At 33.6% G+C, this 26,773-nt stretch overlaps 1 protein-coding gene across 2 annotated transcripts; it reads left to right on the top strand.

Moving 5' to 3' along the window:
• Positions 1–1,801: 1,801 nt before the first annotated feature.
• Positions 1,802–26,250, top strand: LOC117576078 (elongation of very long chain fatty acids protein). 2 transcript variants are annotated; one of them, XM_034260626.2, is made up of 6 exons: positions 1,802–2,351; positions 22,125–22,262; positions 24,154–24,261; positions 24,333–24,413; positions 25,425–25,886; positions 25,947–26,250. In XM_034260626.2, exons 1-6 carry the CDS (start codon positions 2,349–2,351, stop codon positions 26,160–26,162), a joined length of 1,008 nt encoding a protein of 335 aa, XP_034116517.1. In that variant the 5' UTR covers positions 1,802–2,348; the 3' UTR covers positions 26,163–26,250. The 2 variants fall into 2 exon arrangements, with proteins under 2 accessions (XP_034116517.1, XP_034116516.1); XM_034260625.2 differs by lacking the exon at positions 1,802–2,351 and adding an exon at positions 4,242–4,313.
• The last annotated feature ends 523 nt before the right edge of the window (positions 26,251–26,773 follow it).

Below are 26,773 nucleotides of genomic sequence, written 5' to 3'. Positions count from 1 at the left end.
TGTTAATTAGAATTCATTATCTCCCCTTATTATGGCCAGGAAAGTCCTCGGTGTATCTAACACGTAAGTTGCTTACTGTCGGAGGTCAAACACAATAGCGAAATACGAGTACTTATCGGATACACACACACACACACACAAGTAAGTACTCGTTGAGTAAGTTCTGAATATGTATGAGCCCCTTTCGAAATATTGTAGTTGGACAGCAGCTAACTAAGTACTTAGTCTCTTGCATAATAAGTTATTAAAAACAATGATTTAAGAATGTGTTTGCCAAGAATGTGAGCTCTGAGATAACTTGAGGGCGATGTGCGTTGTGTGTTTTTTTTTTTGCGTTGGTTAGCGAGCAAATTTGAAAAGTCTTTGTGACCGTTACACGTGTGCTGGGCTGAAGGGAAACACGCCCAAAATGCACTTGGCATTTGTTGTTGTTGTTCAAATTAGTGCAGATTTTTGTTTTTGATTGAGCTTACCCCAAAAGGCAATCGACAATAATTAAATCTGATTAGCTAGACCAAAGGCAAAGCACTGGGGTATTAAAATACAACTCGAACATTATTCGAGAGTCGCTTTGGGCTTGGCTGGCATCTGGTTTATGATTGAGGAAGCCACCATATAGTCACAGAGTCACTTTATAATCACGACGACAGATGGCCATCGATTTTTGGTCATTTAGCCATTCCGACCACTCGCCATTTAGTTCTTATTCTGTCACAGCAGCGACACATGCCAGATCCAATAAGCGCAAGCTATTGTTGTTTTTTTTTTTGCTTTGCGTTTCCGTCGTTTCGGTTTCGGACATCGCTGTGGGCCAATAAGAAATACATGCACACACACGCACACTCACACACACTCGCTTGCGCTTTAAATAAACAATAGAAAAATGCGGCCAGCGACACCAAGTTTAAGTCGGGCTCTTTATCAGGAATTTGAAATGAGCGCAAAACTTTAAACTGGTTTCGTCTCATTATTATTACCACTACTAAACTATATTTCATCAATATCATCTCTTAGTCGTATGTAGTTTTATTTTTTCGGTGTGCAAAAAAAAACAAGCGTTGAAATATTTTCCGTATTTGCATTCAAATGCAGCTTTAAGAGCCATCAGTGTCATCGTGGGTTAATTAACCGTTTTGCCATGAGCTTTCATAGAACTTTGCACTTAAAGCGCCGCAGCGCACGAGTAATAATAACAGCAACAAACAGCAGCAGTCATCATCATAATTCCCCATACTCGATAATAACTAAATAATTAGCAGTGCCCTTTGTGTGTGGGTGCAAAGGCAGCAGCAACAAGCACTGTACGCTAGAAAGAGACAATAACAGTGGGAGAGTGGTGAATCGTAAGAAAAAACAAAAGGGCCGACGAACAAGTCGCAAAGCTCAAAACGCAGCTCACAATTCAAAGTCGAATGCGGCACTGCGCAGTGCGCAGCAGCATCCTTGTCCGACGCCGCGTCGTGACGCAGCGAAGCTACCGAAAAACGCAGCCTCGGACTATGCAGAGAGCGCGGCCGAGCATGCGCTCACAAGCACACACACACACATGCAGATAGGTACACTCTCAGGCACACGCACACTTTCACGCGCAGTCATGCAGAGATATTAACATTAACGCTGACAGCTGCCAAGCTCTCGTGTGCATGTGTGCGTTGAAAACTGCGCTCAGAATTTATCAAAAGCTTCGCTTCGCTCACCGAAAATCGTCTGCGCCGACGCTGACGTCTCGACGTTGCGACGTCGCTGCCGGCGTCGTGTGGGCTCGTATAAAAGTAAAGCGGCAGCGTGAAATCAAACTTATTTCAGTGTTTTTGATTTGAATGGTTAAACGTACGCTCTCCACAACCAACAACATCACATCACAGTCCCGGTTGAGTCCAAACACCGACTTGAGATACAGACTTGAGATATTATTACTGGAGACAGAGATATCTCGCACGATATACGAGATTTTCGATAGAGATAGCAAAATCAGGCGAGCAGCAGTTTTAGCAACAGAGTTTGGTTACGGGAGTTACACGAGCATACATACATACATATGTAATATTACGAGTCTGTGATTTTAGTTAACGAAGAAAACGACAAAAAATTAAGTGATTTCGATTTGTGACTGTGTGACTCTAAGACTCTCTCTGTCTAACTGTTTCTTAATATTTTGAGTGGTGCGCGTGTTCGATAAGCGATAAACGATAAAAGGCAATAACTATTCAACAACAATTACAAGTATTAAAGTCCAATGCAAGCTGAAGGATAATAATAGTGTAACCACAAAAGTGAATAAGTGATATTGTTAATAACTACACATTGCACAAAATCAGAGCGAAAGGAGTTAAATTATCTCAACCAAAATGGTAAGTGTCGAAAAATCTAATTGAAAATTCGAGTATGTGGGGAAATTCTTCAACTATGATAATTGTGACGTTGTGGCAAAAAAGCCACAAATATTTGGTTTCTTCAAATTCAGAAGAACACGAATACAAACAGAAAAGAAAAAAAACGGTTCATATTTATCAAGTACAAAATTTTCCGCAGTTTTCAATGTCTTTTAATGCACATTTTGCAGCGCACAGAACTTTCCAAGTTTGTTTGCATTTCTTTGCTTTTTCTACCTTTTTTTGGGTTCTCTTCTTTTTATGCGACTTTGATTTTTTGTGCTGTGTGCTTTTCTGTTGTTGTTCTTCTGTTTTGCTAAAGACATTCGCACTTGAACTTTAAGAAAAGAAAAGAAAAAAGAAAAAAACACGATCATATTGCAAGCACTGCAATTTGATTTTGATTTCGAACTAAAGTGAAGGCCGTAAAGTGACTGTGAAGCTGCGAGGTTGTTACTATATAGATATATATGTATGTATGTGTGTGTAGCTGGATTGGCAACATTTCTTACGGAAATGCAACGGAGTTGCAGCTGACCTTGAATCACTTAACTGGATAACTGGATAAAGTTGCCACATTTGGCTTTATTACCAGCATTTTGCAGGTGATTCGAGATTGGCAAGTGAAATGAAATGAACTGAAATGAAATGGATATTGTTTCATGGCCAGTTAACAGTCGCATCCCCAGCAAATTGGATCTCCTCGATTGCAACAACAGCAACAACAACAACAAGTGATTGCTTTGGCTGCTGTTGCATTGTTTTTGCCCCTTTTGCGCTTTGCTTCGCTTGTCTTTTCTTTCATTTCATTTCGTTTCTTCTTTTTACTCATCATTGGTTGGTTGGTGTAGAAATCCCATGATTTTTATATTCATTCAGCAGTGAAGCTGCAAATACAACAACTACAATAAAAATGAGGAAAAAAAAGCACTACATAAAAGAAAGACAACAAAAATTTTTGGTGCTTTTGGTTGGATCATTAGCCACAGCTTGAAAAAAAAAACAGCTCCCATTGCAGCATTTATTTTGTATTCAAATCCTTGGTTCATTTTCTCTTTGCTGTGTATGTTTTTCTTGCACAATTATTATTATTATGATTACAGCTTTACACTATTTTTTGCGCTTCTCTTTTTTGACACTGAAAAGCCGAAAATTTGTCAAGACGCGCTGACGACGCCAAAAAAAAGCTGCGCCATTTACTAGGCCAGCACAATTGATAATAAAAATGGATTTTAATCAAACCATTTGCTTGCAAGCTGCAACTGAGCGGCAGCGAGGAAGAAAGAGAGAGAATGGAAGAGAGAGCGCAATCCGTTGACATCGACGTCGACTGCGACTGCGACGCTCAGCTGTTGAGAGAGTGCGATAAGCAGCAGCAGCTGTTGTTGTTGTTGTTATTTCTGTTTCTGTCGCATGTGACTCGCGTTGTGTGTTTTTGTTTGCACACCGCGGCGTATGCTTGATATTGCACTTACACTCACACACACACACAGAGAGAGAGATAGAGACAGCAACAACTAGGAGACGCTGCATTCGCGGCATGTTGCAAAATAATAGTGCAATTTGGCCAAAGGTTTATTGTCTGACATTGAATCGAAATGCGTGCCTTCGTCAGCCTATTTTCTACATCAATTGTATACACAAGTGTGTGAGTGTGTGCGAGTGTGTGTTAGTGTGCGTGTGTGTCCAAAGAGTTAACTCTTTTAGTCGTGTAGACGCTCGAATAGTAGAAGCGTCGCTGTTTCTGTTGCTGTTGCTGTCGCGAGTCTATATCGCGCTCAAGTGCTAAAAAAAACTAACTGATAACTTGCGTTTTTGTTTTTGCTTTGGATTTTTCTCCAAATAATAATAAAACACGCGTGTGTGTGTTTGTGTGCTATGACGATGTCGATGACGCTGACGCCGACGCTAACTGCGGCTTCTTATCGCGTTGCGATCGAAGTGAGTCCCATTTTTGTAATTCAATTACTGTCCATTTAAGATTAGGGAAATTATCGTGTTATCGTTATCGTTAAAACGTGTTTACATGCGTCGCTTTATGTTCAAAGTGTAGAGAGCGTAATTGAAACATGAAATTGAGTTAATGTCATTCATTTTGTATTATTTTTTTTTAGATCTCTTTTTACTTTAGCTCCAATACATTTTTTCTTATAATGCAAATTATTTATGGGAATTCGTTTAATTTATTTTCCATAAAACACTAATTCATTTAATTATATTGCATATCTCTTTTAATTTAATACTATGTTGCATACATAATAGAATAGGAATAGGAATTATTATTCCTTCAAAGACATTTGTACACAAATTTTATATACAAAAATGTATTAATTCCTATTCTTTTAATTTATATTCCCAGAAACAATTCAATATTAAATTTTAAGTCATTTTTTCTTTAGCTCTAACTCATTTTTTAAATAAATAAATTTATTTGAGGAAAAAAGAATTTATAAAAACAAATCTCACAAAAGTTGAGTATTGAGTTGAGTTGTATTTCTACAACTTACATTTCAATAAATGGAACTCGTGAGCTAAATTATTTATCTTAATTATATGAAGGCTTAATAATTCCTATTCTTTTAATTTATTTTCCCTAAAACACTGTATAGTATTTTAGTTCGTTGGGTAAACTTTTAGATCTCATTACTTAAAATCCAATATATATTTCTTATAAACATATTTTTTGAAGGAAACAAAATATGGAAGGAAAAAGAATTCGTTAAACAAAAAATCGCATAAAAGTTGAATTCGTTTCAATAAATTGAATACGCGATTTAAATTGCTTTTAATTTATTTATTTGAAGAAATAATAATTACTATACTTTGAATTTATTTTTTCTAAAACAATTTAATCGTTTGATAGACTTTTAGATCTTGGTTTCTTTAACTCTAATTCATTTTTAAATAAATACATTTATTTGAGTAAACAAAGAATTAAAACAAAAAATCTCATAAAAGTTGAATATTAAGTTGAGTTGTATTTCCACAACATTCGTTTCAATAAATCGAACTCGTTAGCTAAATTATTTTTGTGAAAGTATCAAATATAATGCTTAAACGCGCATAAATCGTATGTGTGTGGAGGTTGTTGAATCAACGATTAAGGCGTTCAAGGTGTTAGCCGGTTCTTAAGCATACGAGTACACCAAAAAACATACGTAATTTATGGATTAACAAAAAAAAAAACCGGAAAATTATAGGTATGAATTGAATAATTGCAATACTCGATAGAGTAACTGAAGTTTGCGCTAATTGAGAGCCCTTTGGGCAAATTGAAATGTCATCGTTTGTGTTTCCAAATCGACTGCAATTCGTAAATAAACAATTGAGTGTGCATTGGCAAAGTGTGAGTGCGATTGTGAGTGCAATGAATCGGCTGTTTTGAATACGAGTTAAGCAGAAAAGCACAAAAGTTGATTATTAACAAATCACAGAGTGAAGAACGCGAACATGAAATGTTTAACATGAAGTTTATTTGCATATATGCCGAAAATAAAAATAAAACTCGATTTTTGCTCTATTGCCAAATAAAATGTCAAACGAATTGATGTGCGAATGAAACTGAAACTGGAGTGTGGAACTTGATTACGCACCTTCTGTGAAGTATTTGCAGCTGCAACGCTGCACTTGACTACAAACATGCCATATGCCACATGCCACATGCTAAAAGGCAACTTGAAACGCAGAAACAGTGAGCGGGCAACAAGAAGCAAGAAAGCTACAGTCGAGTGTACTCGACTGTGAGATACCCGCTACCCATTTTGAATAAAAGAAATATATTTTGCGGTATTTTTCTCAAAATATACCGAAAATACTAAGAATATACCAAATGGTATATCAATATAGTACCGCATTCAAAATATACCATAGACAGCACAATATACCAGATTGTCAGCCAAAGCAACTAAGAGCCCTAGTAAGTTGGCGTTTTTGTCTATACAAAAGTATTTCTTTAATAACTTCGACAATTTTTATCTGATCGCAAACAAATATTCAGGAATTATAACTACTATAGTAATTAGTATTATACCAAAATTCGCAACACTAGCTTTAAAATTACGCTTGTTATTCAATTTTTTTGAATTGCGGGGGCGGAAGTGGGTGTGGCAAAAATTTTAAGCAAACTTGATCTGCGTGCAAACATAACAAATGCTGTTGAAAAAAAATTATAGCTCTATCTCTTATAGTCTCTGAGATTTAGGTGTTTATACGGACGGACGGACAGACAGACAGACGGACATGGCTAGATCGTCTCGATTATTGATGCTGATCAAGCCTCCTCCTACCTGTTACATACATTGCCTGGCGGCACAAAGTTATAATACCCTTCTGCCCTATGGGTAGCGGGTATAATAAAACGAGGGGGTCTTGCACCAATTACTCGCTATTTTAGGCTAAACAACGCGTCTAGCGTCCATTTCGATTGCCAAATTAACGCGATTTGTGACTCCCAAAGACTCTCAAAGCTGTGTTTACGAGCGACAAGATGTATTTTCTTGATTTCATTTGTTGCAGCAAATGTTGCCGCAAAGCGGTTTCGACTTTATGATGATGAAATCGCGCTGAAAGACGCGACTTAAACAGCGCGCAAGTCGCTCGCGACTTTTTCGTTGCAGCGAATGTGAATGTGTGTGTGTTGGTGAATGTGAATGTGAATGTTGTGCAGCTCGTGTTGCATTTTCAACTTGACCCACAAGCGAGTGCAGCATAAGCGAAAAAAGCGAGCGTCTGTGTTGACTGCTTTTAATTTTTTTCTCTTTTATTTTGATTACACAAATCGTGGCTCAAATTAATGGGAAGCTAATTGCATTTGCTTAAAGCCATTTCTGTCTGTCTCTGTGTGTGTGTGTGAGTGTTGGGTGTATGAGTGTATGACTCTGTGAGTGTGTTTCGGACCATTCCATGTCTGCGGCTGCGGTTGCATAATTCGTCTTATTAGACACAGAGATGCCGCTTGAGACTCGAGACTCGAGTAAAAGTCACAAGAGCTGAACCTGAATTTTCGGCTTCGAAAAAGCGAGTTGCACACACACACACACTTACACACACACACACACATTCACCCAACAGCGACTGCGCTCAACTTGACCTATAAATTGATTTTAATGTTGTGCAGGTTCCACAATTCATTTCATTTCATTTCATTTCGTGTCATTACGTCTATTCAAAGCGCAGCAATTTTTGTCTTTAATTTGTAATTTTTGCTTAAATAACCGCAAGAGGGAGCAACAAAAAAAAAAGTGCGACACGAGTCGACAAGTATTTTTATTTCACCTTTATTTGGTTTTTTCTCCAGTTGGTAAATTTACAATTTTTGTTTATCAATCGGTTGTAGTTTTAAACCAGTTTCCGGTTGGGAGGGAGGAGGAATAGTAAAAGTGTTTTTGGCTGATTTAAAAATGTTCCCAAATTGATAATATGGTATATTTTGTATTCTATGGTATATTTTATATTGTATGGTATATTTTGTACTATATATGGTATATTTTCAATGTAGTACTATATCGAAATACCAAACTTAGCTCTTAGTATATTTTAGTATTTTTTAGTATATCAATTTTATATATTTTTAGTATACATCAATTAATCAAATATAATCAAGTATATCTTTGTACTTTATGGTACATTTTTAAATACAGTATATTTTAGTATTTTTGGTATATTAATTCGGTATTATTGTTAGTATATATGGTATATTTTCAGTGTACTACTATATCGAAATACCAAATATAGCTCTTAGTATATTTCAGTATTTTTTAGTATATTTGTTTGATATATTTTTATTATACATAAATTAATTTTAACCAATTTTAACACAAATTGATAATAGGGTATATTTTTTTCCCTTTGGTATATTTTGTACTCCATGGTACATTTTCAAATACAACCCTCAGTATATTTTAGTATTTTTCGGTATATTAATTTGGTATTATTGTTAGTATATACAAGATAGTTTCAAACCTATTTCTACATAGATTGATAATCTGGTATACGTTGTATACTCTATGGTATATTTTCAATGTGGTTGTATTGATGTATGTATTGATATACCAAATATAGCCCTCGGTATACTTTCAGTATATTAATTTGGTATATTTTGAGTATAACATACATATAATAAATTCATTCCATTTCATTTTATTACGTCTATTCAAAGCGCAGCAATTTTTGTCTTAAATAACCGCAAGAGGCAGCAACAAAAAAAAGTGCGACACGAGTCGACAAGTATTTTTATTTCACCTTTATTTTTTTTCCCCCTCTCCAGTTGGTAATTTAAAATTTTTGTTTATCAATCGGTTGTAGTTTTAAACCAGTTTCCGGTTGGGGAGGGAGTGAGGAGGAGGGAAAGTAAAAGTGTTTTTTTTTTGGCTGCCTCAATTACACGGATTTACAAATATTCGAGCTGGCGCGCGTATTTATTTTTTATTATTATTTTCTTTTTATGGCATGGCAAATTGCTTAGTGCCGCCCCGGTCACCGCGGTGGCAGATGACAGTTCTGCGGACTTATATAAAAGGCTTTGCCGCTAGCCTCATTAAAATAAATCAAATGCAATGAGAGCGAAGAAGAGTAAAGAAGAAGAGCAGCATCCCATTCCCATTCCATTCGCATAATCGCAATCCCATTCAGATAAATTTCAGCGTAAGAGTTTGAGGTTGGCAAAAAAAAAAAAAAAAAAAAAACCAAAGAGAGCTCTGTAAGCAAGTCTTGGACTTGGTCTGGTTGGCCTTGTAAAGAGAAATAGTATGTGCTGTGTCTGTGTCTGTGTTATGAACAGACATTGTTGCCCCATCGTTGTTGCCATCGGATCAACACCTTTTTATCATCATCATCGTCATCTTCATCGCAATGTTGTTGTCTTCCTCAGTCACAGTCTCAGTCACAGCATCGCAGCGCTTTGCATTTGAAACTCGTATTTTTTATGGCTGTCTGCAGTCTGTGTCAGTTTTTTGGGACTTGTCTCGATTTAATTAATTGCCCAGATGTTGTAAAGTGTTAACAATAATAGTAATAATAATAGAAGTAATAGTAATAATGTTGCCAGGCATTGTCTTTTCACATTTTATTGATAATTTAATTACATTTTGTTGACTTTCTGTAAGCTGCGCTTGATCTATTATGTTTTGCTTGATTTATTGCATATGCATCTCCCGATTAGCTAAGCTTTCAACAATCATCAAAATGTTTTTGCAATTTTAATAACAAATATATTTTAATACCCGATAGTGTAAAAGGGTATTATAAATTAGTGCCTGCAGGAAATAATGTTTTACATTTTGATAATTTGTTATATTTTGCAGTCTATGCAGTATATTTTTCACTCTTTGGTGTATTTTGAATGTAGAACTCAATTTGTATACCAAATATAGATTTCGGTATATTTTATTATTGTTTGGTATATTTTGCAGTCTATGCAGTATATGTATGTTTTGCTCTTTGGTATATCTTGAATGTAGAACTCAATTTATATACCAAATATAGATTTTGGTATATTATAGTATTGTTTGGTATATAATTCAGACAATTTAGTATATTTTATGGTCTACGGTATATTTTATGCACTACGGTAATGTCGCACTCGATCTATATACCATATATAGCCTTCGATATATTTTAGTATTTTTTGGTATATTAATTTTGTTGACAATTTGGTATATTTTGCAGTCTATGGTATACTTTTTAATATTTGGTATATCTTGAATGTAGAACTAAATTTATATACCGAATATAGATTTTGGTATATTATAGTATTATTTGGTATATTATTAAGGATGACCATTTCGGTATATTTTATGCTCTATGGTATATTTTATGCACTGTGGTAATGCAGTACTCGAATTATATACCACATTTTACCTTTGGTATATTTTAGTTTTTTTGGTATATTAATTATGTTGACAATCTGGTATATATTGCACTTTATGGTATATTATCAATGTAGTATTATACCGATCTACCAACTATAGCCTTCAGTATATTCTAGTATATTTTTGGTATATTGTCAGTATATTTTTAGTGGGTATCTCACAGTCGAGCACATTCCACTGCAGCTTTCTTACTTGTTTAAACTGCAGCCGATCTTCAACCTTTGTTGCTTTTTAGTGCGTCGCCTCGTCAAGCTCTTGGCATTGACCAAGGTGACACTCAACTCGACCTCAACTTTGCATACATTTGGCTGCTGCTGCTGTTACCTTAAAGACCCTCTCTAGGGTCTATTAATATTTCATGAGCTTGCCAAGTGTCAATATAACACACACACATAAGAAGATAATCTGAGGGCTATTTCTATTACTCATCATAAATATCGTTTGAATTCTTCATATCAAAGATTTTTTATAGTTACTCACCATTTATAGACTCTTGACGGTTTTTATTGAGTGGATATTTCTGCTTTTAAGTTTTACTTAGAAATTACACGATTAGTTGAATAAACTTATTTTAATGGCTGATTTCATATAGCTTGTTATTTTTATGTATTTCAAGTTTTTTTTTATTAGTCACAAATATTTATTGAAAAACTTGCCATCGTTTGCTTCAGCTTAAGCCTCTTGTATTCGCTTAGAAATTACACGATTAGTTGAATAAACTTATTTTAATTGCAGACAAGATTTAGCTAGTTATTTTTTATATATTTGAAATTGTTTTATTAGTCAGAAATATTTATTGTAAATTGGCCATTAATTGGCATGAGCTTCCCATATAAATTAAGTAATAAAAATACAGAAAATCATGATTAAAAATGCAGCAATTATATTTCAACATCTTCTTCGCCAATCTAAAGTTGTCTCAACTCAACTTTTAATAGATAGAATTAAATTTCAAAATTCGTATTTCGTTTTTAGTATAAATTAAGCTATCTTTCTATTAAACCATATTATTAATCAGAAAAATTTCATAGAAAATTGCCTATCAAATTTGCTTATTGTCTCAATGACAGATAGTAAATAAAATAAAAAATTGTAATTTCCTTGAGCTGCTCTTCAAATAAAAATGCATCAATTATTTACCGCAATCATCTCTTTAATGTAAAGTTTTTCCATGAATAAATTTGTAATTATGCAAGTTCTAATGAAGCATTTCTCGATTCTATATCTTGTATGGATAATTATTATTTTAAACACTGAAATTTTTAATATTGCAATTATATTTCCCAATCTTCTCTCTAATATAAAGTTTTTTCCTGGTTTAAATATGTCTGTAAATATGCAAATAATAATTGAGTGTTTCTATATTCACAACAATTTAATTCTTAATGCGGATATTCGTTGTAAACTTTCCATATTTTCTTTGAGCTCCTCCTCAGTAATTATAGTTAAGTATCTTCCATTGAATCTTAAGTTCTTACAATTAAGAATGTCTGTTAATATGCTAATACTTATTGTGTTTTGTTTCCAGCTTTCTGTAGATATTTATTTCATATTTTTCCATTCCTTATTAGATGGATATTCTAATTTTATTCTTTCAATAAATATTTATTTCATATTTTTCTACTCACTGACATTTTTTCTTTATTCAATTCCTTATTAGATGGATATTCTAAAATCTTCCTATAGTAATTTAATTCATATTTTTCCACTCTCTAACATTTAATTTCTTTAATCGATTCCTTATTAGATCGATATTCTAATTTTTCCACTTTGCTGTCATTTATTGAATAACAATTTGATTTATTCGTCACTTTTTTCCACTCTATTGACAACTTAATACGCTTTAAGCTTAATCACTTCTTGAAGTGTGTTGATCAATTGAAATGCTGTAATAATAAATCCAATCCAAAGGGGAAATCACCTTGAGCTTGAGTCTGAGACTGAGACTGAGTTTTAAGTGTGTGGAAACTTTTGTCGATTTAAGCAAATTGACAATGAAAAAGCTGCTGGGTTTTTATTGGGAATGATTAAGGCGTCAGAGTCACAGTTTAGCGCAGCAATTAGCTGAAGCCAAGGCTTCATTTTAGGCATTGCTAATACAAAACAGCCATTGTCTAGAGTCATGAAAGAGGAGGAGGAACTTCAAGCTGAAGTCGCATCAGTCTCAATCATTGACATAGTAAATTTCAAAGTTGCGTCTGTCTCTCTCTCTGTCTCTTTGAGGCGCTGATGGCGCATAATGAAGCGTTAAAATGTAACGCGCAACAGCAGCAGCAACAACTATGACAACGACCATAACAACAACAATTACAAATACCTTTTTACACTTGCCGCTGACGGAAGCATTTTTGTGGTCACTTTTTTTTTGGGAAAGCATTTGGCGCTGCGCGTGTGAACCAAAGAAAGCCACAACTCGAAAAGCAAAAGAAAGAAAGAAGAAAAAAAGGTCAAGACATGAGATGCTGCCCGAAGCTTACGCAAGCAGCGCCCCCTACTCTCCCCCTCTCCTCTCTTGACCAGCTTATGTAAGGCAAAGAAAAAAAAAATTACATTTCGCGCGTTCGAAGCTGTTCAAAGTCCAAGCAAATGCGTGGCCAAAAGCAGCGGCAACAGCAATTTGCGAAAATTCTGACAATCGATCGAAGCTTAAAGCAAAGCAAAGCGTCAGCATGAAACGGCAAAATCAAAGCGGCAAATAGATATTAGTATGTCTCCATATATATACGACTTAATTAATATATATATGTAAACACTCTAAAGAGCGAGCTTTTGTTTGGCCAGAACTTGTGGCTCAAAATTTCCATCGCCTTGGCCTCAGTTCGCTCATAACATATATTAACTATAATTAAGTTTAGTCCCGACCGGTTTCATTTATCTGTCTTTTATTTTTGTCAATTTTTATAGAGTCTTTTAAGTTCAACAAACCGCATCAGAAATATTTTTGTGCCTGATGCGTTTTGCCTACAAATGTTCAATAATTTTGTTGGCCTGTCAATTGTTGTCAATTTTATGGGATGGGCCACCCAGTAGTCGAGATGTGGAATCGAGTGCATTTAATGAGTAAATTGAGTGTATAAAATAAATCTAAATCAATTGCGCAATGCTAGAAAAAGAACACGAAAACACGCCAAAGTAAACAAAGTTTAGAAAACAGTTTTGCGCAATGCGCAAAGCATTTAAAGTTGCCTCATTAGCGCTTAGCAGTGTAACAGCAGCAACAACAACAAGTGTGCTCGACTGTGAAATACCCATTGTGAAAAAAGCAAACAGGTGCTGTATTAATTTTAAGATATACCAAATATACCGTAAAATACTACAAAATACCAAAGGCTATATTTGGAATATTGATATAATACTACCTGCAAAAAATATAAAATATACCACAGAGTGCAAAATATACCATACAATGATAAATATACCATAGAGTGCAAAATATACCACAGATTACAAAATATATCATAGAGTACAAAATATACCATAGAGTGCAAAAAATACCATAGATAGCAAAATATACCGTACAATGATAAATATACCATAAAGTGCAAATTCATCATTCAGTGTAAAATATACCACAGAGTGAAAAATATGCCATAGAGTGCAAAAAATACCATAGACAGCAAAATATACCATAGAGTGCAAAATATACTAGCTTGTCAGACAAATCAACTAAGACCCATATTAACTAGAAATAAAGTATATTTCTATCTCTTATAGTCTCTGAGATTTAGGTGTTCATATGGACGGGCAGACAGATAAACAGACAGATCAAGAATATATACTATATAAATATTCTTTATAGAGTCGGAGATGCTTCCTTCTGCCTGTTACATACATTTCCTGGAGGCCTAATACACTTTTACCTTATAGGTAGCGGGTATAAACAACAACAACAACAACCATTAAAACAAGTGCCAACATGTGCGATCAATTAATACGGATACGATTGCTTCAAAGAAATGCAAAAAGCAAAAAGCGAGAAAACAAAACTGCGTAACTCGCAAAAAAGGCCTCAAATGACTTTGCATTATATTTCCTTATGACACCCACGCACAGCAGACCCCAACTGTATGAATACCCTATAATCTGTGCCTGGCGGGGGTCAAGTTTGTGTCTTAAGTCTTTTGTCTTGTGCTGCTCGCGATAAAAAGATTTGTACAAACAGCAAACAGCAAACTGTTAGCTAAGCCTGATCGATTCGATTCGCTGCGATTGATCGATCGAGCTAACGAGCTGTGATTTCCGTTTTGGGACAAATTGACATATTTGGGGGCTTGAGACACGCCCCCAAAAGGCGATTCTAAGCGAACCACACGGAAATGCACAAAGTGCTGAAAGGCAGAGCGAAAGACAAACAATTAAGCGTAATTGCAGCTGCGGTTAAATGCCAGTTAAATGTATATTATTTAAGCCGTAATCTGACGAGTGTGAAAAGCGTTGATTAAACTGGTTTAATAACCCGACATCGAGACTAATATCGCGAGTAGTTTTCCTAGCTGCGTATCGGTGACATAAAGAATGGCAAATTAATGCAGTCAGTCGATCGATCGCTGTAACTGACCTACGTCAGCTGCATAAGTGCATAAATAAATAACAAATTGAGTTGTGCAATTAAATGACATTTGAGCTGATGACGTTGATGACGTTGACATATTAACTAAATAGCAAATCTTGTTCTATATTCTTACAAATTATATTAACTAACTAAGAAATCTAGTTCTATATTTTTATATCCGCAACCCATAGAGTAGAAAGGTATTTCAACTTTGTGCCTCCAGGAAATGTATGTAACATGCAGAAGGAGGCAAAGTAAAGTAAAGTATATATAATATGTTATATATAATTCTTGAGCAGCGTCAACAGCCGAGAGGATTTGTGAACTTTGGTCTATTTAATACTATCTATGGTAAACTCGAAATTTGAATGTATGTCTATGTCAATATAACAAATATGGTCCTTGGCATATTTTAGTATTTTGTATACTAATATACCAAATATAGCACTTGGTATATTTAAGTATTTTCTGTTTAGTATGAGGTATATTTTGTACTCTGTGGTATATTTTAAATGTGGTACTATGTCAATCTACCAAATATAATCTTTGGTATATTTTTAGTATTTTGTATACTAATATACCAAATAGATCACTTGGTATATTTAAGTATTTTCTGTTTAGTATGTGGTATATTTTAGTATTTTATGTTGTATATTTTGTATATTTGAATATATTAAATATACTAAATATAACCTTTGGTATATTTTTAGTATTTTATATCTATTATGTTGTAAATTTTGTATACTTGAATATATTAAATATACTAAATATAACCTTTGGTATATTTTTAGCATTTTATGTCTATTATGTTGTATATTTTAATATATTAAATATTCCAAATACAACCTTCGGTATATTTTAGTATTTTCTATGGTATATTTTTACTCTATGGAATTTTTTGAATGTAGTGTGCACCAAATATAACATATAATTTTTGCGGTATATTAATTTGGTATATTTTAAAATAAATACCCCATTGTTTTTGCTTTTATTCACAATATGTAGCGGGTATCCCACAGTCGATCACACTCTTCTGTTACTTTCTTACTTGTTTCATTTTAGTTACATATCTTTTTGAACATTTAATTAGTTTAAAGATCTGTTTAGTATTCAGTATTTCCACCTCGACTTTCCTCTTTTCAACTGCCATCAATTGCTGCACTTTTTATAGAGCATAACTGAAGCAACTCTCTATCAAAGTTCTTGTTAACTTTGAGACGGAAACTGTTAAGGAGAAAATATTGCTTGGAAGCAGCAGCGGAAGCTGTTTTATCTTTTCGCCCATTATTTTTTTTGTTGTTGTTAGGGCGTAATTTGGAAAAAGATTTAATTAAAGCAGCTTGCAACACGCATGGCTCGTAAAAAGTGAAAATCTCTTGTAATTAGATGCAATCAACAATCCAATCTGCGTCTTCTTCTTCGTCTTCGTCTCAAGTTGATGCGGTGAATCATGCTGTGATGATGAGTTGCTGGGTGACAATTCGTTATAAGGTCGGTCTTAACACGCTTCACTGGCTGTATACAGAGATTGCGTCACACACATTCAGTATTTCAGTATTTTTTGCTAGTCATGCTGGTTCACAGTGCGTATGCGTGATATGCGCAATGTAACAGCTGAGATCCTCCCACTTGGCGTACAAATTGCAATGGCCCTAACTAAATACCAGTCTTGCCACACCCACAAAACACACACACACACATACACTCACACACACACAGACTCGCAACGTTTCAATAACAATAAAATGTGTTCGCAAGAAAATGAAAATATGACTGTGAAAAACAACTTGTGGCGATTCTATAGCCAGTAATTACAGTTGCCCCTTCTGGCTTCTCCTCTTTCACCTCGGTAGTACACTGCCTAATGGCAGCCACTGTACACCATTAGCACAATCAACCTGCAAGCCAAATGCCATGACTTGGCTTTCAACGCTTTGAGGCGCAAACAGAAAACAGAAAAATAGGCATTGTTTGGCTCAACTAACTGACTGACAGCTTGACTAACACACACTGACTAAATGACTGACTGAAAGACTGATCGAGTAGCTCGAGCTCAGCATGACATGCAGATGAATGGGCTGAGCCAACAGGTGGACAGCCCACCGAATGCAGCTCTCGAGATGAGGCAACAACTGAGTCTGAGTCGGAGTCCGAAACTCGGAGACAAAGTCCAGGATAAATTAGCAACGTTTCGAAATGTTAAGCAAACTCAATCACTCAGCTCCCTCTGAAAGTGTGCTAACAATTAAAGTCCACACACAATTATAAAATGCTTACGGCCTTTTTATTTACACTCAACAAGGTCGAATTCTTAACCACACAATCATCAGTCAAATAATGAGACTGCAGAAAACGAAAGCCAGCTGAGAAAGTAAAGCAAGGTCGGTCGGGAATAAACAAAGAATGACAATTAAATAAGAAAAACAAACAAGTATTACAAAGTGCAAAGTTAATTTTGTGACTGAATATAAATAAACGATAAATATAAAATTTAATTTATTAAAAAAATGGAGTAGAATTTTGAGAGTGATTAATATGAAATTCAATTTAATCACAAATTAGAATAGAATTGAATTTTGAATACTCTCAAAATTGATCTTGAAAGCGATTAATGTGCAGTTTAGCTTAATGAGTCATTCAACTAGAATACTGAACGTTTCATAGACTATAAAGAGAAAGAATAAGACTTGCCATACAATAACTAATTACTTAAGTTATGCTTCTTAAAATAAATGTATTTGCAAGTTCATTCAAAAAGTTTACAATTCGAAATTTTGAATTTCAATTATAATCAGTTAAGTTTTTGTGAAACATTAATTGCTTATTTCCTCAATAATTCTTTAAATGCTTTCTATTTAGATATGAATATCTATTCAAGCTTAAGCTTAATAATTATATTATTTTACTATCAATTTACTTCAAGTTTCAGCACTTAACATATGTAGAATGTATAAAGAAAGAAGCTGTCTGAGTAGACAAATAAATACTTTAATTGCAAAGAATCTGCTTAGCACTAAAAACAATATTTAGCATAAGGAAGCTTCATTAGTAGAAATATAAATACTTTAAATTTAAAGACTCTGTTTATAAGTAAAACAATATTTAGGATTTATCTGTCTTTATGCTTTGTCAAGCTTCTTAAGCTTACTTCAATTTTCATGCACCTGGAGCATATAAAATATATTTAGAAAGAAGCTGTCTGACTAGACAAATAAATTGCTTAATTTTAAAGACTCTGTTCTATAAGCAAACACAATATTTAAAATGAATCTTTTAATATTAAAGAGTCTGTTCAACACTTGAAAGAATTTATTTAGAATTTATAATGTGCATTAATTAAAAAGAAGCTCTATGAGTAGATAAATTCTTTAGTTCTCAAAAATTTCTTCAATAACCAACAATTTTTAGAATTTAACTAGATGAAACAAATCTAACTAAACAAAGAAACACTTTAATAACTAAATTAAAATTAACTAAAGAAACTGTTTAACACTTGTTTAACACTTAGCATGTAACTATAAGGAAGCACCTTACTTTATATTTCAAAGCCAAAACAATATTTAGAATGTGTCTAGCTTTATGCTTTGCATAATAATATGCATCAAAATTATATTATTACAGTGTCAATTTACTTAAAGTTTCGTGCACTTAGAGCTTAAAGAATGTATCAAGAAGGAAGCAATCTGATTACACAAATAAATGTCAAGACTCTGTTCTACAACTAAATACAATATTTAAAATGCAACTAGAAGAAACTAAAAAAAAAACACTTCAAAATCAATATTTGAAAATGCAACCGAAAACTTTTGCTTTCTTGGCTCAATACATTGCAAAATTGTGTATGAAATTATGAATAACTGCACCATAAAAGAGCAGCGATTACAGACTATCAATGAGACGCCCACAGTAGCTGCAATTAGTATTGTGACTGAACCAGGAAATTCTCTAAAAACTGTGAACAAAAAGCAACAAAGCAAAACAAAAATAAATGCAGTTTGCATTCTCGCGAAGCTTCACGATTTGCTGTTGAATTTCAATATTGATGATTGGCAAACAGTGAGTGCAAATGTCTGTGTACGAACAGTGCATACACTCAATAATTGCCATTTCATAATTGCATATTCGCCACAAGCCGAATTGCGAATGGAGATTGAGCATTGATTACAGACCAATTGATTATAGACTGAGAAGTCGGAGCAGAAAGCCAATTGCCGGGTATAGAATAGTCTATTCTCTTTCGCTATAATCACGCTGTAATTTACAACTAATTAGAGAGAGAAAGAGAGGGGAAAAGGGAAAGGGAAGAAACTTGATTGGTGGAACAATGATTTACAATGATTAGCATTAGCATAACTTGTTTAATTTCTCATTTTTGTACAAATTACACAAATTACAAATTACAAATAGAAAAAACACATTTGTACTTTGCACGCTGCATTCCAATGATCAGAGATCTAAGACAAGTTCTTTCCTGATTCAATTCAATTCAATTCGATTTAATTCGCCAGCTCATTAGTCTTTGTGCCAAGGCTATTGCAAAAGTTCGAACCAGTTTATTCAAATTTTGTAGATGGAAATTCAATACGGAAAATTTTCCGCAAAGTCTGTTCACAAATTTTGTCGTAGCCGGTTTGCATTTTTTCTTAATGTTTCACGTTGCACAAAATAGCTAACAAAATGCCTGAGATCAATTGGGTAGGTGGCAACCACCTTTAGACGTAATTATTATCGCATATACATACATAATATTATATAATATATAAGGCCAACCACAGCTGGCAACCAGACAATAACCAACAAATTATCTGCCTCTCTTGCCCTGCCTCCTCCTCCTCCTCGCAAAAACCTTTTGATCGTGGGCCTCAAAAGATTGACGAATCTAACGGAATGTACACTGTCCCAAAAATAATTTATTCAGTTTAAAAAAAAGAAATATACATTTTAAAGGAAAGTCAAGTTGATTAAATTTTAAAGCAATAAATAATTTCTTTGTTATTGAAATAAACAACAAAACAACTAAATAAGGATATTACCTCATATTTCCTCAAACAATTGAACTTGTTTTTTTTTTTTTTAAATAGAGAACAACTTATTTTTTACCTTATTCGATTTGATGTGGGATTTGAATTCACAACCAAGAAAAATGTTTACAAAATAAAGACGCTATTTTTAAAATTCATTAGCGACTTTAGAACTCAAGAAATGAAAGTTATATTATATTTAAAAAATATATAGAGTTGCGTAGTTTTTACCAATAAATTGTTAAGTAAAATATCTAAAAGAAAAAAACATTGAAGTTATATTTATGTTGCTTAGTTAATTTCCTAAATGTATTTTAAAATTTAATATGGCAATTGAATCTTTGTAGCCAAATTTATTATTAATTTATATATATAGATATAAGAGTTTAATTTTTTGAATATATAATTTACTTGAATGCACAATTCCTTGCTAAATACTTGCATTTTAATTTATATTATATCATTAATATAGAGTTTCTTTATTAATGGTTAAAACACAATTTAAATTTAAATATGGCAATTATATTATATATAGTACTTGAATACGCAATTCTTCGCTAAAAATAAACTAATATTCATTATTATAAATAGATTGTTGCGTATTTATTTGTTAAAATTAGATATGCAAATTCACGTTTAAAACTAAATTATGGCAATTGAAAATGTTTTGCCAAATTTATCATTTACTTAAATGGATAATTCTTGATAACTTGTTATTCTGTGCCAAAATAATACTTTTTTGAAAGTGTTCCAAAGTACATCGAATATAAAGTAGATAAATGAATTGCTAAAATTATAAATGCAAATAAATATATTATATATATTATACAAAAAGTAGAATTTGTCAATTAAAGATGACTTTGCCAAATAAGTATTTCATTTACGTAAATGGACAATTCTACAATTCTAAAATGAATCTTTGCTGAAATGTTAAAAACAATAATAAGAAACTTATCTACATAAATTGCGTCTAAGTGAATTAATGTTTTCTTTCGTTAATTCTTAAAATTATAAATGCAAATACACCATTTAAATTGAAATACGACAATTGAAAGTGTTTTGCCAAATATATCAATATCAATTAAATGATGAAATCTTTTTGTTAAAATATTCTGAAATAACGCTCTGCTAAAATCTTCAAAATAAATTAATGTCTTATATAGAGGTGCGATGTTGATTGTTTAAATTAGAATTGCAAATATATAACTTAAATTAAAAAAAGGCAATTGAAGCTTCTTTTCTTTTTTTGAAATGTTAAATAATGCAAAAGTTAAGTCAATGAACAGTTTTTTGCTACAACGTTAAAAAATACACATAGTAGGATTGAATAAATTAATTTTGTATATGGAGTTGGGATATTTAAATTATAACTTAAATTGAAAAATGACTATTTTAAACATGATTTCTTTGCTTAAATGTTCGATATTGCAAAAATTAAGTCAATGGGTAATTCTTTGTAAAAAAAAGTTAAAAAAATTTTAAAGGATATTTGATTTAATTAATGAATGTTTTATATAGAGTTGGTATATTATGTATTACAATTATAAATTTAGTTGTTTAATGACAAATTGAGGGTGTTTTATCTTTCTTTTTCTGTTTCTAAAATGTTCCATTATGCAAAAATTAAATCAATGGTCAATTCTTAGCCACAACATTAAAAAATTCAGAGATGAATTGAATAAAATAATGTTTTCTATGGAGTTGGATTATTATTTGTTGAAATTATGGAAGGTGTTTCAATTTTCTTTATCTTGAAATATTATTTTTAAAATTATTGAAGCTGTTTTACTTTTCTTTTTCTCTTTCTAAAATTTTAAATAATATACAACTTAAGTCATTCAAAAATACTTTGCTAATAAGTACAAAAGGTAAAAATACATAGCATATATTATTAAATTAATTAATGTTCTGTATAGAGTTAAGATATTAATTGTCAAAAATTATAAATTTAATTGTTAAATGGCAAATCGAAGGTGTTTTATCTTACTTTTTCTTTTTCTAAACTTTTCAATAATGCAAAAATTTAGTTAATGATCAATTCTTAGCCACAACGTTGAATAATTCACCGCAGCTAAAATGTGATTTATGATTTTGGTGCAGTGTAGATTAAGGGGCGTGAGAATGTTGCAACGTTGTGACGTGGATTTATATTGATTTGACATTTGAACCTTTTGCTGCAAGCGACCAAGGCTGAATTTTCAGCTTAAGCAATAGCTTGTGAGCAAAGCTAATGGATTTGCATGTTATTTTGTATCTTGCTATCAATGTGGTTGTTAATTTTATGGTCTGTTTTTTCTTCGTTGTTTTGCAGGAATACCTCTCACAGTTTTACGATGGCTGGCGGGATCTTATGGACAACAAGTCAGATCAGCGCACCCGCGACTATCCGCTCATGAGTTCGCCGTTCCCAACGATAGCGATCAGCTTGTCATACGCGTACTTTGTAAAGGTAAGTGGCACTCTCCGATCTCTTAACAAGGGGGAAACACCCGAAGCATTGTCTATAATTATCTCAGGGGAAAAAACCGAAATGAACACGCAGCTATTAAGAGAAGAATGCTTCTAGAATTCAACCTAGGCATCATCCCATTTGATGATCATCCACTTGCCACACGAATGCATTTCCAGCCTCAGTCCTGAAACTAGTTTTTGAGATTTTATTGCAAACAACAGAGGCAAAAAAATGGCAGGTGAAATAAGTTCAGGGCCAGTCAATCCATTCGACAATCAAAGCCAATCAGCCAGTTGTCTGTTTAGTTCGTTCGTTCGTTCGATCGATGTTGAAATCTTTGACCCAAGTGGGCCAAAATTACATATGCAAAAAATCTCCAAAAGAGTTGAAAAATCCAAAACCAAAATCGATTTCTATTTAGGTTTGCTTTACATTTTTGTTTTCTTCTGTTTTATACAGATTCAACAAGCTGAGCTGAGCTCAACATAACATACATATGCATGTAATCATTTAAACATTTAACTGGCTTTCACATAGCGGCCAAACACACACTCACACACACGCACACAACAAAAGACTTAGGCAACGAACTTGTCCCAAAATCAACAATCCGATTGATTCGATAATTGCAGCATCGCGCCTTTGTTTGAACAGCGCATGTGATCACAGACCGCCTCTTAACTTAACTAGAAAAAAAGAAGAAAAGCAATTAAAAGCAGTGCGCACAATAGACAAATGCGGCTGACTAACGGCGGCTGTCAAAAGTGAAGCTTCGCTAAAGAGAAATGCACAAAGTGCAGAGAGAAAGATGTGCAAAGAAAAAGTTGCTGTGGAAAGATATTTGAGTGCAGAAGAAGCTATTCTGAAGTCAACAGATAACACTTTGAGATGGTCAAGGAGCTGCGTCAAATAAAAATGAATGCAAAATTAGATTTACATATATGTATATATGTTATATATACCTATACCTATACCTAGATTGACATAAATAATGAGAGTTCTATTTAGATGCTTGAGATAAAGAAATGCAGATTGATTTCTTAGCATAGTTATAAAGAATTAAAAATATATGAACATGATTTAGTCATAGAATTCCTTCAGTTATTATATCATATATTATCTTTTTCCCTTTTATAAGTTAACCCTTTTCCTCATCAGATAGAATATGATATTGGATACACAAGTTGTTGTAGATGAAAATAGCTTCAGAGGATGATTCAATTCGATTCAATTCAATATTATATTATACAATATAAGCACAAATGAATTTGCCATTTATCCTGTATTTCATTATTTAATAAATTCTTTCCTTTTCTAACTTAATTTATAAAGAAATGCAACTTTAGGAATCGTTAAAAAGATAAATACATTTTATATTATCTTCTCTTAAGTTTCTTCTTTAATGTTGCCTTCCCTTTCATGCGCTTAATTAGATTATAAAGCTATATATTTTATTTCCTTCTGTCACACTTTAAATTTTAAGCTTATTACTGGGAGATATAGGTTAGTTGGAAAGTTAGATATATTTTGTATTTTCATGACTGAAAAATGACTAACATTCCTATTGATTGTTCTTATCTTTTCTTTCAAATCAAGGTATAGTTATTTATATTTTATTTTCTTCTAAGAGACTTCCCTTACATGTTCTTCCTTTTCTTGCCTATTTAAATATAGTTATTTTCTTCTCTAACAAATTTCTAACATTTCTCTTAATTGTTCTTTTCATTCACAACGTATAAAGGTATAACTAGGATGATAGAAATAGTTTTATATTCGTATATCAGACTTTCCCCTTAAAATTTGTTTCTTTCCTTTCCTATAATAACTTACATTCCTTCTATTACAAATTTCTTACATTTCTCTAACTTTTTTCTCTCTTCCCTTGCAGGTTCTTGGTCCCAAACTCATGGAGAACAGAAAACCCTTTGAGCTGCGCAAAGTGCTGATCGTGTACAATGCGTTGCAGGTTGTCTTCAGCAGCTGGCTATTCTACGAGGTAAGCAATAAAAGTTCTCTGAGCAATTCTCACCTCAATACTCACTTCTCCACTCTTTTCGGAATTTATAGTCTTGCATAGGTGGATGGCTGAATGGCTATAACTGGAGATGCGAGCCCGTTGATTATTCCTTTTCACCGCATGCGATACGGGTGAGTTATATATACAGAAAGAGATAGAGAGAGATGGAGATATATACAACAATGATGAGCGATTCAATATATAGCGAGACAAGTTGAAGCTCGTGCTTGCCAAAAAAAAGAATATAAAAAACCACAAATGTTTGTAGAGTGTGCCAGTTTTATATAGCATGTATTAAGTAAACCCGTTTTGTTAAGTTTTCGACTATAACGGAGACTACAGACTGGTTCTTCTTATGCTAATCAATCGATGACAAACGACAATGCCAAAGATTCAGACTCGATGCCGGCCGGTTTAAGTTTAAGCCTTAGGTTCTTAAGATGAAGTCTCTCTCTCTCACGTGTCGCCAATCTGGAAAAAGCTGTAACCTAGTCCGCTTGACGACTGCCTCTGTAGAAAGTGTTTTCTCTGTGGGCTAAGCTTAAAATTTGCATGGCATTATAAATATGCCGCAAGATTCATAATTTGGTGAAAAGAATGCAACGAAACAGCAAAACGAAGTTATCATTAATTCTGATATACTTAGCTTTAAATTTATTATAATTATATTCTCTTTGGTTGAGCATAACAATAAGTTATCAATAAGTGGCATTAATTGTGCTGCTGAGATTCTAAAGATACGAGTTTAACTAGTCTGTGTCGAAATATTAATTAATTTCTCAGCTAAACTGTGAATTTTAACAGTTGAGTTGAAAGCAAGCAAAAAATGCTATTAGCGCCATCTATAGCGCGTTTGCTTAGAATGCGCCGCATAAGTTGCGTATACGCAGCTTTGCGAATATGCGCTAAGCAGCTCGGTGGCGCCATCTATGCATAAGATGCGTCTAAGCTGCTGTGCGACAATGTTCTTAAAAGCCAAGTGGCGCCATCTATGGCACATTAGTTATCCGAATGACAGTTTTAAGCTTAGAATTTATTACGTATGCGCACTGTGTTAACTTAAAATGCAGTTTAACGACTTTATACACTAAAATTGATATATTGAAACTAATTTGAAATGTTTTCTCTCTCCTCTGTCGCAGACTGCCAATGGCTGCTGGTGGTATTACTTCTCCAAGTTCACCGAGTTCTTTGACACCTTCTTCTTTGTGATGCGCAAGCGTTACGATCAAGTGTCCACACTGCATGTGATCCACCATGGCATTATGCCCGTGTCGGTGTGGTGGGGCGTCAAGTTCACACCCGGCGGCCACTCGACCTTCTTTGGCTTCTTGAACACATTCGTGCACATCTTTATGTATGCGTATTATATGCTCGCTGCGATGGGACCCAAGGTGCAAAAGTATCTGTGGTGGAAGAAGTATCTGACGGTGATGCAGATGATCCAGTTCGTGATGGTGATGGTCCACTCGTTCCAGTTGTTCTTCAAGAACGATTGCAACTATCCCATTGGCTTTGCCTACTTCATTGGCGCCCACGCGGTGATGTTCTACTTCCTCTTCTCCAACTTCTACAAGCGTGCCTACGTGAAGCGCGATGGCAAGGTGAGTTTAAGGAAATGATGTCAAAGAAAAAGAGAAACTAATTCTTTATCTTTTTAATAGGACAAATCCGCTGTCAAGGCCAATGGACATGCGAATGGCGATGTGAAGAAGGACGACGATGCGACGATGCCAAAGAAGGTTTCTCCCTTCAGTGTGAATCGATTCCAGAACACGTTCAACAAATTCACAACCGAAATGTGCAATCCAGCTCTCAATTCAAACATAAATCCGAACACGACGAGACAGCGAGTGAATGTGAATGCGGGCAACAAGTGAAGAAAAGGCGATTTTCTCATCCTCGCCTTCGCCGTCCACAATGCTAGCCAAACAGCCAGCCAGCCAGCCAACCAATAAACCAATTAACAAGAAGAAGAAGAAGAAAGAACCAAGCATAAATTAATTAAATGTACCACATAAATGAAAACGTAACATTAATGAACTAATTATAAGCATAGGGAGTCCAAGTGTAATTCTAAGAAAGGAAAACTAATCCATGTCATCGAAATCCAAATTGCACAACACAAAAATATATGTTATATATATGCATATATCTATACTAATCTATATCTATATCTATCTCTCCCTTTCACACACACACACACACACACATAGCTTAATATATAGATATGTATGTAAATATATGTATATATGATATATCATAACCGATTTTGGTATTGCAAGCAAATAACAAATTTTTTATATGTGTGTAATTATTTCTTTGGATTTTTTTGATCAACAGAGATGTGTTTTTTATTTTATAAATAAAATCGATTGAAAAAACTCTTGTCTTGTCGTGTCTTGTCTTGTTTTGCTGGTTTTGCGTAATTGCTTTACCTGGTTATTAATAATACTCGATGATTAATTAAGATAACAACACACACACTGAG

Source organism: Drosophila albomicans, chromosome 2R (assembly GCF_009650485.2).
Source record: "Drosophila albomicans strain 15112-1751.03 chromosome 2R, ASM965048v2, whole genome shotgun sequence".
NCBI lineage: Eukaryota > Metazoa > Arthropoda > Insecta > Diptera > Drosophilidae > Drosophila > Drosophila albomicans.
This window is presented reverse-complemented; position numbering and strand designations above follow the sequence as displayed.

What these genes read in the sequence shown, in the direction of transcription:
- LOC117576078 (XM_034260625.2), top strand. Translation starts at nt 4,251, where the DNA reads ATGACGATGTCGATGACGCTGACGCCGACGCTAACTGCGGCTTCTTAT. An exon ending in CTTATCGCGTTGCGATCGAA is followed by an intron (nt 4,314 to 22,124) that starts GTGAGTCCCATT and finishes GTTGTTTTGCAG; the next exon opens with GAATACCTCTCACAGTTTTA. An exon ending in GCAGCTGGCTATTCTACGAG is followed by an intron (nt 24,262 to 24,332) that starts GTAAGCAATAAA and finishes CGGAATTTATAG; the next exon opens with TCTTGCATAGGTGGATGGCT.